The sequence below is a fragment of the Manis pentadactyla genome, chromosome 15, assembly GCF_030020395.1.
Source record: "Manis pentadactyla isolate mManPen7 chromosome 15, mManPen7.hap1, whole genome shotgun sequence".
NCBI classification, from domain to species: domain Eukaryota; kingdom Metazoa; phylum Chordata; class Mammalia; order Pholidota; family Manidae; genus Manis; species Manis pentadactyla.
Window position 1 is genome coordinate 60834531 of NC_080033.1, and position 17683 is coordinate 60852213.

General features: G+C 45.6%; 2 protein-coding genes across 4 annotated transcripts in view; one reads left to right on the forward strand and one right to left on the reverse strand.

Annotated features, from left to right (window-relative positions):
- The window catches only part of LOC118932959 (pyruvate dehydrogenase phosphatase regulatory subunit, mitochondrial-like), a 71448-nt gene extending 59041 nt beyond the window's left edge, over positions 1-12407 (forward strand). Inside the window, exon 5 of the transcript XR_008993990.1 lies at positions 9927-12407. The gene's annotated coding sequence lies outside the window, so the exon portion shown is untranslated. The remainder of the gene's footprint in view (positions 1-9926) is intronic.
- The window catches only part of GLG1 (golgi glycoprotein 1), a 187722-nt gene continuing 172310 nt past the window's right edge, over positions 2272-17683 (reverse strand). The window contains exons 26-27 of one of the 3 annotated variants that reach the window (XM_057492773.1): positions 17400-17563; positions 2272-3508 (exon numbers count right to left, since the gene is read on the reverse strand). In XM_057492773.1, coding sequence (XP_057348756.1) covers positions 3427-3508; positions 17400-17563 — 246 coding nt within the window. In that variant the 3' untranslated portion in view covers positions 2272-3426. Of the gene's footprint in view, positions 3509-12551; positions 17564-17683 lie in introns of those variants that run through there. The other 2 variants (XM_057492774.1, XM_036926969.2) reach the window with 2 other exon arrangements.

Below are 17683 nucleotides of genomic sequence, written 5' to 3' on the forward strand. Positions count from 1 at the left end.
GTCTTTCCATCAGGAGCTGGGCAGGCAAGCTCCCTGGGAGAGGAAGGAGGGCATCTTACATCCTACTGACATCAGACAGCAGCAGGTGCCAGGCTAAGTCAGCTAGGTTTTTTACATGGATCATCTCAGTTAAGCCTTCTAATCACCCTCTGACGTAGGTGCTACCATTCCCATTTTATGGAAGATAAAATTGAGGCTCAGAGAGGTTAAAGAATTGCCTTAACTTCTTACAGCTTAGAAAAGTAGCAGAGACACGATTCAAGTCCAGGCAGCCCAGCAGAGGAGCCTGAACTCTTCACCATTCTACTCCGTCCCAAAGGGTGGGAGGCTGGATCTAATGTAACAGAACTGGAGAATACAGGGGTCTTGGGGAGAGAGGGCTCCAGAAGGAAGGGGCAGGTGTGAGACCTGAAGGTAAGAAGTGACAGTCAGGAGCATGGTTCTGGAGCTAGGATTCCAGAAATGAAAGAGGGTTTGTTTATGGAGGAAAAACATAAACCACACATGGGTGAACCGAACTAGGTCGGTGGTAATAACATCATCACAGCTATTGGACTCGCTGATCCCATAAACCTGCTGCATAAAACCACCCCCAAACATACTGATTTAAACACACCCACCAACTGTTTTGCCCACACATCTGCACTTTGGGCAGAGCTGGGTGGGGTCAGCCTGTTTCTGCTCCACATGGCACTAGCAGGGGTGGCTTGGGGGCTGGAACCATCTGAGGGTTTGCTCACTTACGTGTCTGGTGGCTGAAGCTGGTCGTCGGCAGAACACCTACTTATAGGCCTCTTGCCCCTGCTGGGCTTCCAGGCTGATGACCAACAAACAGCATCAGTCATTAGGGAATACAAATTAAAACCACAGTGAGACATCACTATACACCTAGTACAATGTCTAAAATACAAAAGACTAGCCATACCCAGCGTTGTTGAGAATGCGCTCATACAACCACTCTGGAAAATGGCTTGGAACTTTCTTAGGAAGCTAACCACACACTTATCATATGGCCCAGCCACACAACTCTTGAGTGTGCACCTGAGAAAAATGAAAATGTCCATACAAATATTTACACATGGGTGTTCATAGCAGCTTTATTTTAACTAGCCAAAACTGAGACACAACCCAAATGTCCATCAATAGGTGAATGGATAATTAGGGTCTAGGTGTACAATGTAACACAATTTAGCAATCGAAATGAGTAAACGGTGGATACATGCAACAACATGGCTTTCAAAATTATTACGCTGAGCAAAAGAGAAAAGTGTATGTACAGCAGTATTCAATTTATATAAAATTGTAGAAAACGCCATCTAACCCATAGTGACAGAAAGCACACCAGTGGCTGCCTGGAGATGCCAGGGGTGGGGTGGAGGGAGGGGTGACCAAGGGGCATGAGAAAACTTTTAGGATGATGGACATGTTCAGTCTTGATGGTGATGATACATGCCAAGATTTACTTAATTGTACTCTCAAGATATGTGTGGTTCACTGTGTGTCAGGTTTATCTCAATGCAAAAAATAATAATGAGGTGGAAGAGAGAAGGGCATATGGAATGGGACATGCTGTGGTGACCATCCTAGAGAATACAACCCACCTCATTCCCCATGTATCAGACCTGCTAGACCATGTGCGCTAAGCGCTTGACAGCACCTAGTGCCATTGAGTCCACCCTGCAGCCCAGCCTGGTGGGGGGTTAGGAGGCCCATTGTTTATTACTATCTCAGTTGTTGTCAGAGAGCCAAGAGGTCTTGGTCTCTGGGAGGGAAGGGTGTCTCAGGGTCCTGGTGACCAGGCCCTCAGGGATTTTCTCTCTGAGCTTCAGGAGAAACTGCTGCCCACTACCTGAGGCCCGTCCAGAAGCAGAGGCGCCCTTTAACATAGATGCAGTGAGGTGGCGGCTTTGTGGTCAGGGTACGGCTGCTGAACTGAGCAGGGAGGGGCCTGCAGAGAGGTGGTCCCCCTTCTGCTGGATAGGTAGATGCTTACCCAGCATCCTCTGGTAATTGAATTCAGCTTTCCCAACAACCTGAAGTCCTCAAAGATCAGCTGACATTGCTGTCTCCTCCCCTGCCTCCAGAGGGGCGCGAGTGACCCAGGACTCCCCCAGCCCACTGACCACAGTGATCGGTTTGGGCAAACACATGATCTACACTAGGTCAGCCAACATCAGCCTTGGGCATGCTGTCTAAGCAACAGGAAGGAGGCTTCTCCTTTTCCGTGGGGTGCCTGGTGGACATCTCTCCACCACATGTGGAAAGCCTGCTGAAATAGGGAGGTAGAGTAGAGAGGAGAGATGCGTTTCTGACATCACAGCTGAAGTCCCCGAATCCAGCCATTCCTGAAGCTAGAACCTCCCCAGGACTTCTGCTTTATGGGCCAATAAACCACCTCCTTTGCTTAAACCAGTTGCAGTTGTGTTCTTGTTCACTGCAAATAAAGTCCTCCTCTGTGCTCACCCCAGCATCCAGATGCCCTACCCAAACCCACCAGAGCTCAGAGCAGGGGCTTTCCAAGTGACCCGGATATTGGGGTTGGCCCATGATGCACTGAGCATGCGTCTGCTCCCTACCGTCCACACCTAGGAAGGAAGCAGATACCACGTCCCTGGCTCTGGGGCCACAAGGAGGGCTCAGTCGGAGAAGTGCCGCATCTTCTGTTCCAGGGGTGATAGGGAAATGGTAACCCAACCAAGGCTTCTGAGAGGAGCTATGGCATCCCGGCCCTGAGGCTCTGGCTGCTGCTCTCTGCCTCAAGTGAGGGTTCCCTCTTCCCCTCCCAATCCTGAGTCTCTTTCCTTTTTCACAGGGGTGGGGGGCTGTCCAACAGACAAATCCTGGCTTAGGAGCCCATGAGGGGCCTCAGGCTGGGGAGAGTATCAGAAGCCATGGGCTGGGAGAGCAGCTGGGTGCAGTTCTGATTGATGGAGGGCAGTGAAAGGGGAGAGGTCTCTGGGGAAAGCATCATTTGCCTGGTGCTTGGGCTGACCTGGAGCAGGGGGTGCTTGGGAGGGCTGTTAAGGGATGGCAGGAAGGGCGCCAGGCAGAGGCTGTACTTTGGTGGTGGGGGTCACCTGTACAATGCTGTCCAAGAAGCTTAATAGTTGAAATAGGTGGCCTTGATTAAGCAGTCAGTGTGTGCTAGACTTTAGCTCATTTAATCCTTATGGCAATTCTTCCAGGTAGATTCTATGAGCCCCACTCTACAGGTGAAACTGGGGCTTACACATCACGACCAATCACACAGCTAGTAGGTGGGGGAGCTGCCCCGGGGGTAGTCAGCTGGCACAGGAGCCACCGCAGGGCTGGGCAGTTGGATCTGGTGAAAGTGGTGGAGTCTGAAGAACAATGGGCTGAAGCAGGTGAGGGGTCAGCAGGAGCAGGTGGGAGGCCATCCGGGTGGCAGGCAAAGCCAACCGGGGCTCAGAGGACCTGCAGGACAGCCGACTGAGAAGACTCATCTGGAGGCTGGTGAAGTCCCTTAGATGCAGAATTAGGCCTGTTCCTAATTTTGTGGAAATGAGACGAGAGAAACTGAGGAGTCCTCAGCAAACAGCTACCCTGGATGTGCGGAAGTGAGGTGCCTGGATTAAGACTGAGGCACTGGGGGGCTGCCGGGGCTGGTGGGGCAGACGAGGCCCTGAGACGAGTTTTCAGATAAGTGCTGCAGGAAGGTCAGGAGAGATGAAGGTGAGAAGATGCCATTAAGCAGTGGGGACTGGGGCTCATGTGTGGTGGGAGACGGGCTTGGTCCTTTAAAAATGTAAAACTTTTCCTTTCTGCCTCCTTATAATAAATAGCAAAGCTTAAAAAAAATTAAACAACAGAAATACTGAAAGTTATAAGACCTCCCATAATCCTAAACCCACACATTGCTACTTATTAATGGTTTCAAATATTTCCTTCAGATTTTGGAATAAAAACAAAACCAGATAAATACAAAAGTATGAGAATTCCAATTCTTCTACATCTTTGCCAAAACGTTTTTTTCATTTTAGTCATTCAGGTGTGTGTGCAGCTTATTTTATTGTAGTCTTCAATTCTGTTTCCCTAAGAACTAATGAGATGGAGCACCTTTTCCTAGATTTATTGACCTTTAAGATATCCTGTTTTGTGAAGGGCCTGTTCAAGTCTTCTGCCTATTTTTCTATTGGTTTGGCTTTTTCTTAATTGGTAAGAGGTTTTCATAAAGTCTAAATAGGGCTCCTTTGTTGGTTATATGTGTTTTGGATATTTTCCACTACACAGACCTTTCATTAATGGTGTCTTTTGATAAACAGAAGCTCCTGATTTTAATGTTGTTTTTCCATTATAACTTTTTTTTAGCGTTAATATTTAAGAAATCTTTGCCTAAGATTCTAAGATTTATGCTCATAAAGCTATTCTCCTATGTTTCCTTCTAAAAGCTTTATTGTTTTACTTTCCAAATTTAGATATATAACCCAGCGGATTTTTGGTTGTGGGTCTGTTAAGAGTAGAGGTTAAAATTCACCTCCTTTGGATATCATGAACCAGTGTCATTTATTGAAAGGACTGTCCTTTCTTCATAGCCTCGTTATATCCCTTTATCATAAAGCTGTATACGTGTTTTGGATTCTGTTTTCTGTTCTATGAGTCCAACCGTTTATCCTTGCACGAACACTGCACCATTTGCATTACATCTGTCTTTTTTAATGTTTAGGTTCCTGGCAGTGTAAATTCCCCAGCTTTGTTTTCTTCAAGCTTGCCCTGGACATTCTAGGTCCTTTACATTTTCTTAACAATTTTAGAATCAGCTTATCATTTCCCACAAAATAACCTGCTGGGGGTTGATTGGGACTGGTTTGATACTACATCAGTCTGGGGAGAACTGAGATCTTTAAAATACTGAATGTTCCAATGCATGCACATAGTATACCCCTGCCACTTATCTATGTCTTCTGTTTCTTTCAATAATGTTATATAGATTTCAGTATAGAGGACTTGCATATATTTTGTTATATTTTGATGCTGTCATAAATGAGTTTTATAAATTTAATTGTCTTTTGGTAGCCAATAATGTAGAAATACAATTTATTTTTCTATATTCACATTGTATTCAGTGACCTTGCAAAATTCATTGATTAATTCTAATAGCACATGTTATTTTAAAATTTACTATGTATACCATCAGGTGGTCTACAAATCATGTAAGTTTTCTTTCTTTTTCAGTTCTTCTTTTTAAAAATACTTTCAAATGCCATAAAATTCATCTATTTTGTATAGTTTATTAAATTTACCAAACCATGCAACCATTGTCATAATCTAGTTTTAGAACACTTTTATAACCTGAATTAAGATCCCTCACGCCTCATGTCCTCATGCCAGCTTCTGCAGCATCCCACACGTTGGTATGTTGTGTTCTTTCGTTCTGGTCAAAATACTAATCTACTTCCTGATTTATTCTTTGACCCATAGGTTATTTAGAAGTATGTTACTTTCCAAATATCTTTGTTACTGATTTCTAATTTAATTCTATTGTCAGAGAACATATTTGTGTGACTTGAATCCTTTTAAATGTCTTGAGACTTTTATGGCTCAGAGTATGATAAGTTGATAAATGTTCTTTGGGTATTTGAAAAGCAAGTGTATTCAGCAGTTGTTGGGTGTTCTATAAATACCATTTAGTACAGATTGGTTAATAGTATAATTCAAGTCATCTTTATCCTCAGTAATTTTCTACTTGTTCTATCAAATATTGAAAGATGAGTGTCAAATTCTCTGTTGTTGTGTTTTTCCATGCAGTTCCATTACTTTTGCTGATTTTATTTTGAAACAACATGTGTGCATAATGTTTAGGATTGTTATATTCTCTTGAACTGAACTCTTTAATGTTACAAAATAAACTTTTTTATTGTCAGGAATATCCTTTGTTCACAAATCTACTTTATCTGATACTGCCACTTCACTTAAAAAAAAATTCGTAGCAGCTCAAGTGTAGTATTTCCATTTTTTTCTCTTTAACTACTTTTGTCTTTAAATAGGTTTCCTGTGGGTGGAATACAGTTGGGTCTTGCTTTTTTTTTTTTAAGTCCAATTTTTGATTGAGGTGTGTAGACCACTTACATTTAATATGATATGGAACATTTATATTTATGCCTTTTTCTCATGGATTGACTCCCTTTTCATCAAGTGTACATCTTTATCTTTAGTAATGTTTCTTGCCTTTAAGACTACTTGATCTGATATTGGTATAACTAAAACCAGCTTTACTAACATTTTTACTTTCAATCTTTTGATGTCCTAATATTTAAGGTGTATCTTTTGTTAGCAGAATATAGTTGTTAGATTTTAATCCATTCTTAGTCTTTTAATTGTAGAATTTAGTCCACTTATATTTAGTATAATTAGTAATACATTTGGGTTTATATCTACTATGTTGTTTCTTGTTCCCTTTTCTCTTGCCTTCTTTAGGATTGTTTTTAAGAATATTCCCTTCTCCAGTAACTTGTTCATTATACATTCTATTATTCTTTTAGTGGATATTCCTACAGATTAAAATATGCACTTCCAACTTAATAGTCTAATACAATGTTACTTTGATCACTTCTCCAATAAAAGTTAGAACTTTAGGACAATTTAACTTCACTTGCTTTCTCCCAATTTTTGTGTTGTTCTTGTAAGACATTTTAAGTCAATATGTATTTTAAAGACATTTCTACTGCTCTGTATAAACAGTATCTATTTGTATTTAACCACATACCCTTTCTAGTGCTCTACATTCCTTCATTTCCATGTAGGGTCATTTTTCTTTTGTGCAACAATTTTCTGTTGGAGTTCCTTTTGTGCAAGTCTGATGGTGAAAGATTCTCTCAGCTTTTTCTAGTATCTTTATTTTAAAGACTATTTTGATTAGCTGAAAACATTCCATATTGGATTTATTTCACCTTTAAAAATGTTTTCATTGTCTGCTGGCTTCCATCATTTCTGATGCAAAGTCAAACACTGGTGTCAGTATACACAGTACAGTGATCAAAATCGGCAAATTAACAATGATTTAATCTATACATCTTATTCAAATTTCACCAATTCTCCCATCAATATTCTTTAATGCCAAATTAACAAAATTTTTCTCATTTAGGATTCAATCCAGAATCACACATTGCATTCAGTTATCATGTCTCTGTAGTGTCCTTCAATCTGGAACAGCTCCTTAATTTTATTTCTCATGATAGAGTACAGGCCAGTTATTTTGTAGAATGTTCCTCAGCTTGGATTTGTCTGATGTTTCCTCATGGTTAGATTCAGGCTATGCATTTTTGACAGGAATACGACATAAAAGATCTTGTGTCCTCAATGTATTATATCAGGAGGCACGTGATATCTATTTGTCCCATTCCTGTTGATGTTAACTTTGATCACGTGGTTAAGATGCACCTGCCAGATTTCTCCACTGTAAATTACTATTAAATTACCATTTTTTTTCCTTTCTGTCATTATCAATTTGGGGGGAGGTACTAAATATATGAACACCCTGTTCTCGAAACACACACACACACATACATATCCCCAAACATTTGCCCATGAGCTTTAGCATTTACTGATGCTTCTTGCCTGCACAATTATTATTATGGTGGTTGTCAAATGATGATTTTCTAATTCTGTAATTCTTTCTATAATGATTAGTTGGAAGTCTATGCAATACAATTTCTATAGAATTCCAACTACTTCTCATTTGCCTCGATTCCTAAGGCATAGCCTCTAGGACTATCAACTGAAATCCTGGTGTATTCACCAGGGTCTTTCTTTTTGAGAGATCTTGAACTCTAACCTTTATCTTCTCAGCACTGCACTTCTGCAAAATTCTGCTCAGGTTTCCATGTTGTAAAATTTCAGACTTCAGTAAATGGCATGAAATCCTGAACATACATTTGAGATCCCTCACACCTTCAGTTTTGTCACTCCAGCCCACGAGACTATTAAAAAACTAATTTCTTTTGTTCCCCCTGCAGCCTTCTGCCTGGGGAAAACCTGCATCCTTAGCCAGAGTTGGCTGCAGATTGAAGTTCACCTCTTTAGGTTCTCCCCATTCCACAATCTTAACACCTCTGGTCACTGTTGTTTCTGCAACTGTCTTAAACCAGAAAAATAATCTGTTTCTCTGGCTTTTCTAGTCATTCTCACTGGACATTTGGCTATAAACTACTCCATCCTACCCAGAAGTGGGAGTTCTACACTTTTTTGGGGGGCTGCACAGTACTGTATCATATGGATACTTCTCCTCTAATTACAGTAGTTTCTCCTTTATAAAAAAATCATCCTTGTAGGTATATCAATATACATGAGTTCAATTATTTTTATAGGATAATTTATAGAAAGATTGCTAGATTGCAGAATGTTGATTTACAATTTTGGTAGGTATTATCAAATGGCCCCTGTTAAGACTACATACTAGGCAGAGCTGAAAGTGCCTAATAAATGACCACAGAGTCATTTTGAGTGGGCCACTATTCTCCACCTCCTCCAATGCCTCCGAGCTCTTCCAGCCCTCTGATGTTTGAGCCTCAGCCTTCTGTGCTGAAGAGACAAGGCAATCTACAGATCTGGGGTGTGGTGCGGGGCAGTCCTGCCAGGCCCATGTCTTGTCTTGGTACTAGGTTGATGGGGAGTGGCCCCGCCTTCCTCTGAGTCAGCGAAAGGTGCCCCAACCTATGCTTTCAGTGTGAATTCCCACTTCCTGGCAGAGATGGACCTGGCCCAGAATGATGCACATCCTACTGTGGGCAATGCCAGCCCTGCTGACAAGGGCACCTACTACTTTGCCATGTGGTCTTCAGGCTGGTAAGTCTTCAGAGGGCACCAGTCTGCTCTGTCAGGGTGACTCCCAGGGTATAGTGTCCTGGGCCTCTAGTGTGTAGAACTGCAATGGCAGAGATGGAAATGCGCTTGGAAAGATAGGTGTAGATGCTGACATTCCCTTGGAAGAAGCCTTGATTGGTAGGAATAAGAAGAAGTAGAAGAGAAGAAAGGCTCAGAAGAGTGGCCTGCTGGCAGGCAAGAGACCCAAGAATCTTGATGGGGGAACTGTCCAGGAGCACTTGAGAATGGACACAGACACCTTAGACCCAGACTTTTAGGCTCAGGAGGGGAAGCCTAATCAAGAACATTAAATCCATTCCCATCCGTTAGTTACTCTGTAGGAAGGATACCGGAGGCCCAAAGAGGGAAAAGTGCATACGGTAAAGCCCAGAGCTCATATTCTACTAAACAGCTAGAAGGCTCTGTGAGAGGCAAGAGAAGCCCATGGAGGAAGGGAAGCAGGTCTCTGGAGGCCCTCGGAAAATAGGGGACGCAGTAGGACTGGGACCGAAGAGGCTGGTGGTGCTGGGTGACATCCTTCCTCCCATCATTCCCTACAGCTGAGATGCAATCCCCAGCTCTCTGGCCACCCTAGCTGAGGCTATTTATCTGAGCCTCTGGCCTTCCCTTTCATGGATTTTTTTGTGGCCCTAGACCACCATCCTGACCCTCTGAGGGTCTCCTGGGTCCTGAGATGCCAACACCAGGAAGAGGAGACTTCACTGGAGGAGCTGGGGATTCACAGGCTGCGGCTGCCTAAGGTGGCAGGGATGTCTGTGACTTGCAAAGGCCTGCACCAGAGTGGGGCCTCAGAGGTTGTACTGCCACTACTGAGGACCCATGGGGCGAACTCAGGTTCTCCTGATGCTGCCACCCAGAACCTAGACATCCAGACCACCCCCTGGATACCTGGAAGCTCAAGACAGAAGTGCTGTGTGTGGCTGAGCACCCCTGGCTCTGCCCCTGCCTCTAGGTGAAGCCTGGACTTGAGCTTTGGAGCCTGAACAATGATGCTGTGAGACCAGCTACCTGTGAAGTCGATACCCACTCTGTCACTCCTGGCTGTGATCTCTGGTGTGCTGAATGCCCATTTGTTTCCTTTGCAGGATACAGCAGAGGGAAGCTATTTCAAGGCATCTGTTCTGTTCCATGGTGCAGAAGGCTGGTACTGGAGAACTGGAATGAGACTCATGAGGACAGTGGAGACATTTACTTGATCTGGGCCCCCAGACACTGACCTGGGACCTGGGACTACCTAGATGGCAAAGCCATGACCTTTCACTGTCAAACAACACAGTCAACAAATATTAATGGAGTATTAAATATTTGTCAGAACAAAGAGATGAGAGAGGAACATAGTCTGAACATTAGTGAACCTAGAAGGCTAGGTCAGAGAAGCAATGCTTAGAATGCAAGGAAAACTTTGCTGAGGGTTGTGGGACAGGATCACAGAGGACACTCAGGAGGTTGGAGAGGAGAGGAGCTCCCCCACGGGACGACTTGAGGAGCCCCTGTGGACAAGGCAGAGTCAGAGATGAACCCTGAAATTACTTCTGGGGAGGTGTGTAGACCCACTCAAGAACACCTGGGTCTAGTCCTGGCTCCGCCCCCAACTCTCTGTAGCCCCCTGGGTGAGTCTTCTACCCTCTCTTGGCCTGAGACCCACCCATGTACCTATCGCATCCAGTCTAAGTCACCTGTCCTTACAGAAGAAGGTAGGTCTAACTTTCTCATCTGTAAATGGGGAATTCAACAGTGCAGAAGGCACCGTTATCCTAGGAGGATAAAGTGAGTCAAAGAAAGCTCTTTGGAAGGAGGCAGTGGCAGGGAGAAGACTAGGAAAATGCAGTCAGAGGGCTGGGTGGGCCCAGATTTCACCATGTACCTGTTTCCCCGACAGTGGAGCTAAAACAGACCCTCACAGCTATCACCCACTGCTGCGTGGACTGCTGGGCACAGCTCTGGTCCGCGGCCTGATCCTGGCTGCTCTCTGGAGGAATCATGCTGTGGGGCCCACCCAATGGAGCCCCTCACCCAAGAGGGTCGAGCAGCAGCTCCTGGTTCCAGGACACACATGGACGAAGCCACACTCTTTGCTGGGGCCCTCTAAGTGAGTGGTCGAACCCCAGAAGTCCTGCAAGGACCTCCCCCACCCCAGCCTCGCCCTCCTTGCCCCAGCGAGCTTCCATCTGCTGCCTTTCATTATCCCTTGGCTCCCCCTTTTGTCTCTCAGACTATCCAAGTTTCTCCATAAATACAAGGAATGTGAGAAGAACTGCTGTGCTGTGGATTATGTTGGGCCAGGGAGGTCTGTCCAGAGTCTGCAGACCCTTGAGCATAGGTCAGCAGCCCCTTCCTGTAGCCTGATGCAGGCTGGGCTTGTAGTTTGGCCATACAGGACTAGCCAAAGCCAGTCTGGCTCGTCAGAGGAAAAAAGAGGTGGCAGAAGCAGACAGTCTCGTTTCGCTGCCACCTAGATGTCTGTGAAAGCAAGGTCCCACCCTTCTCTGCATCTCACTTCTTCATCCAAGTGGGTTGGACCGTCTAAGGTTCTCCCCCTTTTTGGCTAAAACCCTTCTGTTCTTAGCCCCTTTTGAGAAGAAATGCCAGATGCCTTTGAGGATTGAAGTTGGCTAAATATCTCTTACCAGAAAAATCACACACAAAATGTGGGGGTGAGACCGGTCATTCTGAGGCTGCTGAGGCTGCACCTGGACAGCATGTTCCCGTCAGTGCAGAGGCATCGCTGGAGGGCCCAGTGCCGCTGGGCTGGTGGGGCCACTTCCCCCTGGTGGGAATACCGGTGACAAGGGATGAACCCTGTGCCTCACCTTCCATGCTCACACACAGCCAGGCCTCCTCTCCAGGACACTCAAGAGCACTTGGCACCTGGCTCCTCGTGTGCCAGGCTGCCCAGAGCACCCAAGATAGAGGAATCTTAATTGCAGGTGGGACTCAGAAGACCCCCAAATCCTCTTCCTCCTTTCTTTGTCTACTTTTCACCTTGTCCTGGCCTCCACTCTACATCCAGGCCCACCAGCTCTTAAGTGACAGCTGCCAAAAATGAGTTTGAGGAGTTCTGAAAAGAAACCCTGGGTCCCAGGTTACCCCTTCCTTTCTCACTGAACATTTCATCACTCAAATCCTAGTACAGACATTACTACTTGAAGAAATCCTTGCTACCATGCAAATTCCTTAAGCTATTACTCTTTAACATCCACATGCAAATCAACTTTGCTGAGAGTGCAGGTAACAGAAAGGGCTCAGCAAGGGTGTCACAGAAGTCACTGAACCCAAGACTGGGCAGCTAGAATGGGGAGGCAGGACTGACTAAAAGGGAACAGGGCAGAGAATGGAACAGAAATGTGGTCAAGTCCTAGGCCTTCATAGAGGTGGTCACTAGAGACCAGGTGCCTTCCATGTGCTGTACATGTAAGGACAGGTTCTGGGTATGTGCTCTGCCTGGGAAGGAGACTCATAAATTGGCTTAAACATATCATTAGAATAATAATTCTAGACACATTAGAAAACTCCAGCTGACTTCCAGAAAGCTCTCTCCTCCAAAAGTCCTATGGCTCTACTTGGCTTGACCTAATTAGCCAAGAACACCACAAACCTAACAGTAAGTTTTGTGAGCCTCAGTGCAAGTTCACAGTCAGTGCTCATAGCTCTGTGGGCTTCTACTAGCAAAGCAGGTGGTTGTTGAGTCCTCCCAGTCATCACAGAGAAGATTTAACAAGTAAAAACCTGCAAACTCTTTATTAAATTCTCCCATTTCATCTGTACAGAAAAAAATGCACATTATGTTCAGAATCTCAGTCACATCTCAAAATTACACAGCATGAACATGTAAAAACAAGGAACTGCCAATATTTTATACACAGAAAGGAAAACCATTTACAAAAGAGGCTTGTTAATTTTACTTACTTTCTTAAAAAAAAAAAAAAAAAGTTAAAGGCCTAAGACCTCTTAGCATTTGCTGTACAGTCTGTTTTCCTGCTGGGACCGACCTGGGACACTGTGCTGGGAGAAGTCCCGCAGGAAGCCTCCTGCTGCTGACTTCCTATGGCTCCTCCATCCAGCAGAGTTCAGTCTGATGGGGCACCTGTTCAGACCACCCTAGCATGTCTGGGAGAGGGCCTGCTGGGCTCTGGGGTCCAGGTGTCAGTTCTATGCTGAAGGGAAGGCAAAAGCAGAATCGAGAGGCACTATTCGAATTTTCTCCTTGCCCAGGGAGATTTCTCTACTGTACATATCTCAACATCCCAACCTGTGTGTCCTGGAGGATCCTGGGAAGGGGAAGGAGAGGAAACCACGGTCAGGATCCTGTTACTACCAGCCTGAGGAGACAGTACCTACCACCTCTGTGCTCCAGAGGACAAACAGTCTCTGGGTCTCTGCAGTGATTTCACTAGATGGTCTGGGGAAGCCTGTTACTCTGGAGTCAGTCTGGGTTTGCTGGCAGTTTATCTTCTGTCTGCGGTCTGGGCATGAACTGGGTTTTGGCTTCAAGCTCAACCGTCCTAGAGAGGAGGACTAAGAGGAGTGTAGGCAGAGACATGACCCACCAAAGACACATGAAGGGAGAGAGAGATGCACAGGCCAGAACATCAGCTCTGGCTCCACGGCCCTTGGGAATAAAAGATCAGTGGGGAAGAAAGAGGTGAATTAGGCCAGAGTGTCCATAAAAGCCCAGAAGAAACTCAGGGCACTGGAATGCTGCATATTATAAAACTACTTAGAGGATGTCCAAAACGGTGAGAAATAAAAGGGATCTTTGGAGGTTTTTCAAAATTTCAAACTTGATCTTTGAGATTTCCCAGATCTCTGAATTTGAATCTGAAATACAAGCAAACATATCAAAATGCACATAATTTAAAAAGCCATATATTTCTTTTTTCTCTATGGCCAAATCTAGGCTGAATTTATCAAGCTGGGTTGGTTGCCTCCCAAGGGTCCCGTTCCAGCTTCCTCCTCCGTATCTACTTGCTTAGACTAAATTACACGTGGAGAATGTTTACTTTTTGATGGAGCAGGGGAAGAAATGGTAAATGAAACTTCTTCTCAGAGGAACTTGAGAACAGCTCAGAAAGGAAGCCCCAGAAAGCAATCTACCCTTCCCTAGATGACTCACTAGAGTGGGGATCTTTGGACTAGAAACAGTACACAGCCTGGAGGTGGGAAGGAAGGGCGACATTTCCAGAAGTCACCCTCACATATGAGGGGGGATCTTCCCTGGGGAAGGCAGAGTGAGGTCAGCACCTAACTCCCTTTCCACCTTGTCTGACAGAATGTAAATAGACGCTACAGGCCTCTTACCCCCGGATTCTTCTATTACATGACTTCAGGAAATGGGAAGAAATGAAACCTGTTAAATAATTTTCTGTCACTTCTAGGAAAGCAGAATCTCCCTCCCTCCCCAAGGCAGGGCTGCTTGCTATCCCCAGAACAGTTAAGTGCAGGATGTGAGACAGACAAAAGCATGCAATGAATTCAGGTCAACACCTGCTCACTAAACACTTGAATTCCCCTGGCTTCTAAGGATGCAGTAGCTCAGAACAAGCTGCCTGGACCCACAAAACTGGGACTGACAGTGGCAGCCAGAGGGTCTCTAGGAGTGCAGAGGAGGAGGCTCTCCAAGCCTTTGCTGTGCCCCCATGAGGCACACCTTGCTAGCAGCCTTCACCTGGGACAGCGGCATTGGTGGAGAAAGGCCGGGATGTGCCAGGGCATAAAGGTCTCATGTCCAGAGCTCCCTCCTGTGGCACAAGGTCCAGCAGGGGGCAGGCAGTCGTTCTTGACATTCTGCCCCGATTCCTGTAGTGCAGGGCCTCCAGCCTGAGACTGGCCTCCTGGCGCCTCTGGAGTGTTGTGGAACACACCGAGTCCCCAAGACACCGGAGTGAGCTGATGAGGCCAGATGAATTACTTAGCTACTGTAATTTCAGCAACTGCCTGGAGCTTTGGCCTTGGCAAAAATCCTACCTGCTGCTTGTTCATGAATGAACATCAGGAGAAGAGATAAAGGCCTAGGTCCATCAGTTCCTTCACCACGGCCATGGTTTCCTCTTCTCAATTTGTTCTTGACTAGTTGATTTCCCCACATCTAACCTATAAAGCCAGTAACCAGAGGTGTCCCAGAATCTGTTCTGTTACACCAACTGGGGTATAGAAAGGATACAGGTGGGCTGCAGGTTCAGATGGCGCTGGGCCCGTGAATATAGAAAACGGCTCAGAACACTACACTACTTAGGAATCTCAAGACTTGGACATGTGAACCTATTCCAAATAGGATGGTGAAATGCTTCTAGAACAAGCAACTGAAGATACAGGCAGAATTACCCCTTCTATTCTGATCATTTCTAAACGTGATAAATGTTTGAAGAATCAGACTCCTTTTCAAACTTTTGCTGCAGACAACTAACAAGATTCTCTCTCAATTCAGAAAGAACAAAAATATGGAGACACATTAAACTACTCTTATCAAATGGTGAATGTTTATCCTACTCTGTAATCCACACCACATAGGTCAGTGAGGGCCTACATTTAGATGGCATCCCTGGTTCTTCATCTCAAACTGCCAGCACCCAGGTGGAAGCCACTGGATATGGACTCTCTAGACCAGCTCAATTCAGGCCAATAGTGGTGGCGGGGGATTTGCTGCTTGGCTCCAGGATTTTCAAATTTTATGAGACTGAAGAGTCCCAGGGTAGTTGCTAAGAATCAGGAAGGCCCTACGAGTAGGACTGAGGGGACCAAGCAGCTTAGCAGCTCCCCTGGTTGACTAGTACCCTAGGCTGGGGGATGTACAGCTGGCTTCTGGAACCCACTGCCTCCAGGGAGGATTGCAAAGAGAAAAAACAAGAAAAAGAAAACCACAGTATTCAAATATCTGTCAGTCAGGTTAGACAAGGAATAATTTGGATCAACTGATCCACAAACTGACCCACTTTGTACTGAACACATTTCAGGGAAGACAGACATGGAGGTCCCACAGCACACATGGACAGCGGCAAAGGGGGGGCAGGGCAAGGGGGGCGCATGGTCTATGTGGACAGTTTTAGGCACGTGAGTTATAATACTTTGTGGACGTCTAACAGGTTAATAAAATATATATTATATAAATATATCTCCTACTGTACACGCCGCCCTCTTGTGCAGCCACTGTGACTCCATGCCCCAACTAGATTAAGGTGTGCCGGGCTGACCCATGATGCCCGCACTCCTCCCTCTTCATACTCCAAACCTGTCATCTCCACACTGGAGGGACAAGGGAGGACAGCCAGGAATATTGCTTCCATAAAGCTCAGATACTGGAAAGACTGATGAATCATCAAAGTACAACATTTAGCCAATGCCTACTACAGTGGGTACACACAGCAACTTGGACAGAAAGAAAAAAATAACAGAGAAAAGCCTCCATCTTTTAATAATAACAACCTTCCATACCCTTTCCAACTAAAGGCATAAAGGGGCTTGTCTGGGAAGGTGGCCTTGAGCTTGCAGAAAGGTCAGGATGGACTGCCAGCCACACCCTGAGGCCACTCAAGTGTTTAGACGCCATTGTCTCACTGACCTGCATTGTTGCCTGAAAAATAAAGTCAAATGAGTCAATCCTCTGCACCCCCTTCCTGACCTAAGCTCCCTCCCCTGAGTCACTGCTACCCCAGTAGGGCCAACTGAGTCCTGCATTGGCCTGGAGGAGGAAGATGACAGGATCCTGCTGCCTTAGAACTTAGGGGCCAACCTCCCAGGGCAGATGAGTTGACTGATCAGCTTCACACACTTGTGATTTCCTTCCCAACCCATTTGTCCCTGGCCTAGGGAAGCTCATGCTTTACTTCACTGAGGTGAGGAGATCATCAGAATACCTAGGGCCTTGGGGTCTTGAAAGCAGGGGCTCCCCTATGGTGGGAAATGGAAGGCATCACTGTTTCACCAGAAGATAACAAGACCCAAGGCAGGCTAATTAATGGTTTCCCACTACTCAGTGTCGTCCACAGCCCTGAAGTGGCCCAAAGGTGCTTTTCAGAAATGAGCAAGACATCCTAGTTCATAGCACACTGGGTGGTACGTTTCCCCCTTTTAAGTCCTGCCTTCATTATACATAGTCACACAGAAAAGATAACCCCATTGCCCAAATCAAGCCTGGAGGAGATGTGTTATGTGTTACTATATACATTTTTTTCTTTCTTTAAAAACTTTTTTCTTTTTTGGTGTTTTTTTTTTTAAAAAAAAAAATCATTTTGAGTTGCAGGTCAGGTAAGTTGGTTCTGGAAGTATTGGTAGTTCCACTGGTATGAGAGAGACTTGTCTACAAGCAGGTAACCCCAAGTCTGCCAACGAAGGCAGTAACCCAAGCGGCCAGCTGCTGACGCTGCCCAAGTGGTCGAGGAGGAAGAGGACACGTGGACATGGCAAGGTCTGAGGCGGGACAGGGCGGTGGGTACCTGCGGCTGCTCTAACACGGGTGTTGTGTCGCCTCTCAGAAGAACAAGGCGTTCGGGCACACTATACAGGAGGGCTGTACAGATGGGGCACCGGACAGGTAGCTCCTTTGGCGGTTGAGGTGGCTCTACCTGTCCTTGAGCTCGCGTGTCACTCGTTTGGTGATACGTCCACACATCAGGCCAATCAGGAACAATACACAGATGCTCCCGCTGATCACAGAGAGAATGTAGTTCTTTGATGGGGATGTCATCACTTGCATGGCGAGGTCAGAGAAGCCATCCGCTGGGGCCACCTGGAATGATACAGAGCAGCATCACCCTCTGAGAGAACTCGGCTGGAGGCAGTGCTCGCTCTAATCTGCCCCCCTCAACTCCTAGTTTAATTTATGCCATTTCTTTCCTGAGAGAGGGCA